This window comes from Monopterus albus, unplaced genomic scaffold (genome assembly GCF_001952655.1).
Source record: "Monopterus albus unplaced genomic scaffold, M_albus_1.0 scaffold131.1, whole genome shotgun sequence".
In the NCBI taxonomy this organism is placed as follows: domain Eukaryota; kingdom Metazoa; phylum Chordata; class Actinopteri; order Synbranchiformes; family Synbranchidae; genus Monopterus; species Monopterus albus.
The window spans coordinates 1,074,225-1,079,730 of record NW_018128011.1 but is presented as its reverse complement, the minus strand read 5'-3'; the positions used below and the strand labels follow the sequence as shown (position 1 = coordinate 1,079,730).

At 48.3% G+C, this 5,506-nt stretch overlaps 1 protein-coding gene across 1 annotated transcript in view; it reads right to left on the bottom strand.

Moving 5' to 3' along the window:
• caskin2 (CASK interacting protein 2) overlaps positions 1-5,506 on the bottom strand; it is a 65,288-nt gene that overhangs the window by 2,793 nt on the left and 56,989 nt on the right. The window contains 9 exon segments of the mRNA XM_020613228.1: positions 3-227; positions 391-1,006; positions 1,009-2,069; positions 2,172-2,310; positions 2,396-2,497; positions 2,819-2,929; positions 3,683-3,780; positions 4,081-4,141; positions 4,448-4,584. Coding sequence (XP_020468884.1) covers positions 3-227; positions 391-1,006; positions 1,009-2,069; positions 2,172-2,310; positions 2,396-2,497; positions 2,819-2,929; positions 3,683-3,780; positions 4,081-4,141; positions 4,448-4,584 — 2,550 coding nt within the window.

Here is a 5,506-nt window from a genome sequence, read left to right as displayed (position 1 = left end):
TCTCTGCTGACCCCCCCCACTTCCACTGTACGACTCGGGGATGAGGCCCGGGCCCACCACAGACACCTGAGGCCTCATCGCTGTCAGTGAGGAGCTCTGAGAGGCCGAGGCTGAGGGGGCCGCCGTGGGCACCGTGGGCCTGTGAACTGGCGAGGACGAACAGGACTGAGTGGAAAAGGCCACACTTTGAACCACATTTATGGTCACAGCTGGAGAGGAAAGTCCTGCTGTTAAGAAGAGAAAAGCAGGAAATATACCAACAAGCCAAGTCAATATGAAGAGTTTGTGTGGAATGAGCCATACGTTACAATCCTGGCTGATTAAGTGTACACTGTAAAGATACACTGTCTACAGTATGCTGTATGTATGTGTAAGCTGTGAGTGTCTTACCTTGTGCAGCTAGCAGACCCTGGCGGAGAGGTTTTGGAGCAACAGCAGGAGGTTTCGGTGAGAGTGCGGGTTTGTTGGGGGCCCCTGTAGCTGGACTGCCTGGCGTCTCCAGACCAGCCTCACTGATCCTCAGACTGACATCCTCCTGGCTCTGGCACTGAGGCCTGCTGCTGTCGGACTCTGATCCAGGCACTCCCTCTCTGCTGGGGGAACTTGCTCCCTGTTCCTTGTCTTTGGGTTTGTGACGGCGCTTGACTGTGTCCGACTCCTTCAGATTAAACTCGGGCACCTCCAGATTCTTGGCTGCTGATCTCTCTGGAGGCTCCAGCACAGCCTCAGCCCTGGGAGGCCCTGGAGCTTTGGGCCTCTGTTTAATGGTCAGGTTGCCCTCCTCTGCAAAGGGGATGCACTCACTGGAGCTGTTCTGAGGGGATGAAGAACCCTCCAGTCCACGACCTTTTGATTCTTCCTCCTCAGAGTCAGACTTCACCCCTCGGTCCGGCTCGGTGCGGCTGCTGCTCTGGGTGGGGATACACTCACTCTGCACTCTCCTCCTCACTGCTGCAGTCTCTCTGGGATCCTGTCCTGCAGAAATGAGAGAAGTTGGAGGCGGCCCCCTTTTTTTTTTCCTGGGGGGATCTTCCCCACTGTGCTGCCTTCCAGAGAGGCTGTAATGCTCCTGACATTCCCTGGACTGTCAGTCACCACACTGCAAACAGAGGACATCGTGCTGCTGCTGCTCAGCTCCCCACTGGTGGTGCTGCTCACAGAGCTCAGCCTCTTTGGCGGTGGGGGAGGGGGACCTTTTTTCCGAGAGCGCACCGCAAACGACTGACTGCGTCCCACGTTGCTGCTCTTGTCTGGACTTGACTGTAGTCGAGCCAGCTGGCTGCGGCCCGGCTTGCGGGCTAAGGTGGCATAGGACGGTAGGTTTCCTGAAGGAAGTGCAGGCTCCTCGTCATCCTCCTCTGGCTCTCCATCTGACAGAGCATAGCGAGTCACGCCCTGAGTGCGCTTCCTGGTCTGCATCACAGTGTGGTTCTCAGACCCGGGAGATGAGCTCAGGTTTGTGGAGCCAGATTGACTATGCAGGTAGCTGAAACCCTTCAGTGCTGGGGAGCTGTGTGGGGATGGCCCATGAGACCCAGACAGTTTGGGCTTGACTGGAATGGCCGGGTACTTAAACACAGTGGCTGTACCCAGAGGCACCTGCTTGTGCGGCAGCTGCTGCTGCAAAGGCCTCTGGTCCCAGCCCTCTGGGAGGTTCCTCACCTTTGCAGGGCTGCTGTTCAGGTTCTCCTGCGACCAGCTGTGGGGGGTGATGGAGGCTGTGGGAGGCTCCTGGGAGCGGCCTGAGCCTCCTGACCGAGTGTCAATGCTCTCCTGGCTATGGGACATCCCCACTACTTTCTTTATGGCCAAACTGTCCTCAGGGCCTCCGTAGTGGCTACACAGGGCTGTCTGCAGCTCGGCACTCAGCTCGCTGTCCTGGAAGGTCAGCATCTTTGGCGTGTGAGGTGAAGAGCATTCACCTCCAGCATCTGGCGGCTCGATGGTGACCAGGTGGAGGGCTCCGGGGCCTTTGTGCTGCAGCGTGCCTTGACCTAATTCAGCCTGAAGGATGGCCCTCTGGATGTCACACAGCTTCTTGACCGCCAACATCAGTTTTTTCTGGTGTCCTGCAGACAAAATCAACCATCACACCAAAGTAAAACAGCACTTGTACAAAGAGTCATATTGATGTTCACATGCTAGAATCTGATCACATAATGCTTCTTCACCCAGCTTGGTGATGCCGATCTCCTGCAGATCCTCCCATGTCAGGTCTTTGACAATGCTGATGGAGTCATAGCCATTCTCAGAGAGTTTTTTGAGGTACTGTGGGAGGCCGATGGCACTAAGCCACTCGCCCAGATCAGACTGCAGGAGAGAAAAGATTCCGATCAACTGGCATCGCAGTGTTTGAAAGCTGGTGTATGCTGCAGCAAACAGATGGGGGTCTTACTGGGATGTACTCTGGCAGCCACTCTGGGATGTTCAGGTTGCTGATCTCAATGGAGATTTTCTTGCGGTGGCCTGGTTTGGTCACTCCAATGGCGGTCAGATCCTTTGGACACAACAAGACAAGAGACGGCACGTCACCAAATTACCTGTACACACAGCTACTGGCAAATCACAGCTCACTACTCTCGCTTTAAATGGTATTAAACAGTGGCTCTGGTTCATAGTCAGGACTAAACCCGCCTATGAATCTCTGCTGTCCAGCCGACGCATATTCTGTTAAAGACTACCAAAAATTCAAACAGGTGGCAGCTGTGACCAAGAAATAACCACTTTCAGCTGCAATTAGGCAGGTCAAATCCATTTTCATGTGTTTTTTTTTTACATTCAGAGAAAAACCTGAGAAAATCCTCATGCGTTTGTTCACCTCAGGAGTCATCCTACTGATTGTCGGTACATCGTAGCCAGCGTTGATGAAGTTCCCAGTGTACTGCTCCAGCTGGAACTCGCTCAGCCACTGACAGATGGCCTCTGCATCCTGAGACAAGTACAAACACACTGATGCTATTGTTGTTCAGCCTGTGCCTCTCATGTAAAAGTCAGATGCTAAACAGAGTCAGTGACAGAAAATCATACAGCAGCCGCAAACTTGTTTTATTCAACTTCTCCTTTGGTCCATCACGCAAGCAATTCTTTGTCACACCAGAGGGAATTATTTATAGTTTGTTTATAGTGGTGACATTAAAGGTGAATCCCAATTCCCTTATTTTATCATTTCTTGATCCTCTCTCTCGTCATGATGAAGGGCATTCCAAAGCTCTTATTTCTGCTCTGAGCAGCAAGGAGGATGACTAGAGGAGCTACAACAGAGGAAACACAGGTGCATCCTTTGCAGAAGTCTGTTACGGTTTGACACACCTCTTTATTGGAAATCAGTTTGTGATTGTTTGCCTCACATTAAGGATCAGAGGAAAAGACGTCTCATGTCAGTTAAAACGTGTTTCCTCAGTTTATCTCTCCTCGCATGTTACGTGGGCGGGACTAAGACTAAATGGCAAGACACAAGTCAGGAAAACATGAATGCGATTAAAGGAATTTGGATTCACCTTAATTTTTTGAGGACTATGGACATTTTTTAAATAAAATCATGGTAAATCTTACTCATAGACCTGCCAAGCATCTCAAGATTTAGAAGCAAAACCCCAGTTTAGAAAAAAAAACAAAAAAAACCACACAACCTAATGACAGAATGACAGATTGAGTGGTAACACATTCTTGTGTACATCTTCACCTTCCCCTCCAGCAGCTGCTGAGGATGAACAAACTGCTGAGAGAAACTCTGCTCTGCAGGTCTGTGCACCGTCACTGTCTGCCGCCGAGGAGCCCCACCTGCAGCGACATCACACCAGAGCTCAGCAGCACTGAACTCAGAAACCTCTTAGATCTCACATCACATTATTGAGATATGAATACGACAAAGTTACTTATTCCCTTATGCTGTAATTCCCTTTTGCTTCTATACTTTCTTAAGTTTCTGATTGTATGGTCCTTGAAGATGTAATGCAGGACAGTATGTATGTATTATTTATCACATTAACCATAAAATATATCTTTGTGTGTGTCTGGGAGTCTAATAGACAAAAATGTCAAAATGCATGGTTATTTAAGAAAGGTAAAAAACAAAGTTACCTGCAGGATCAGGCTGTTTGCCAAAGTCTGAGTGTCCAGAATCAACAGCAGGGGGTGCTGGCTACACACACACACACACACACTCATAACAAACTGAGTCATTCAGCTGTATTTTACTGAAGAGAAGGCAACAGGTATAAAGTCATCATGTAAAATAAGATGTCAGCAGCACATGACGGCTCAAATAAGTTATTTTACATTCAAATTAGGATTTTAACTATAATTTAACCAGATAAATAAAAAGAAACCAAACTTGCACATCTGTCGCATCAGGGCTGGGAGATCCAGTCTGAAGAGACCAGATGTGACCGTGACTATGTCAGCACAATGGATCAGCAAGTGTAGCAGTGTGATTGCATTTGCAAACCTTGCTGGCATTGTCATGGTGACCGCTGTGGTGCTGGAGTCCATTGGGTGCGTTGTTGCTTTCGGTGCTCTGTCCACTCCCGGCGCTGCGGGTGCTGCCTACGCTGCCGGTGCTCCCCACGCTGTTTCTGTCGCCAGCTGCAAACAAAACAACTAAAATTAATTCATTATGTCCAGGTGGGAGGAGGAGATGGAAAGGAGTTTATATCAGCAGAGAGGATCAGTATCAGGCTGTAGGAAGCAGGGAATGGCAGTTTGATATGCTCTTTGTCAAATCACTGCAGGCTGAGAGAATGGGATCAACAAGCCTGCAAGGGCTGGGGAGCAACCATAGGTGGGTGACGGGCAGGGTGCAGGTTTCTGGTATAAAAGTTGTGCTGTGGCAGAGCAAAGGAGCACAGCTACAGGCACGAGTCATGTAGCCAGCAGCATCAGGCTTTAAGGAAGGCAGAGGTGGGTCATGGTTTGTACTCACCAGGTATTTAATTTTTCTAAAGGGCAGAGTTTGTTGTTCTGGCAGCCTGAAATGTAGCTGTGAAAGTCTGTGGTTTCCTCACTTCTCTGTCACACACGGACATCCACAGAAATGAATTGTGTTGCAATTACTTCTACTTCCAAGTGACCAGAATGCTTTACTGAGTTGCACCAAAATATCCTGACAAATGCTTCGTAAATATACTTTTTTTTTCATTTCCAGAAAGCAAACTAACTTGATTAGTCAAATAATCATCACATATACCAAGTTCAAGAAAATCTTAAAAAAAGCTGCCTATAAATACAAATCAAAAGTATTTACTGTAGGTAGAGCAGCAAAACTGTCATCGTCACGTTACACCTGGAAAATCACAAAAAAGGATAAGAAAGGGGATGACTGACTTATAAGTTCAGAGTGAAGCAGACGATAAAGTGAGGAGCGTTTGGATCCAACACACCAAGAGGACTGTCCTCTGCAAGTCGCCTGTAGTTTTGAATAATAATGAAATATTTTCAATAATTTAATAATAATTATTGTTTATAAGGTGCTCTTCAGTGTGCTTAAAGATGCTTTACAATAGGGAAA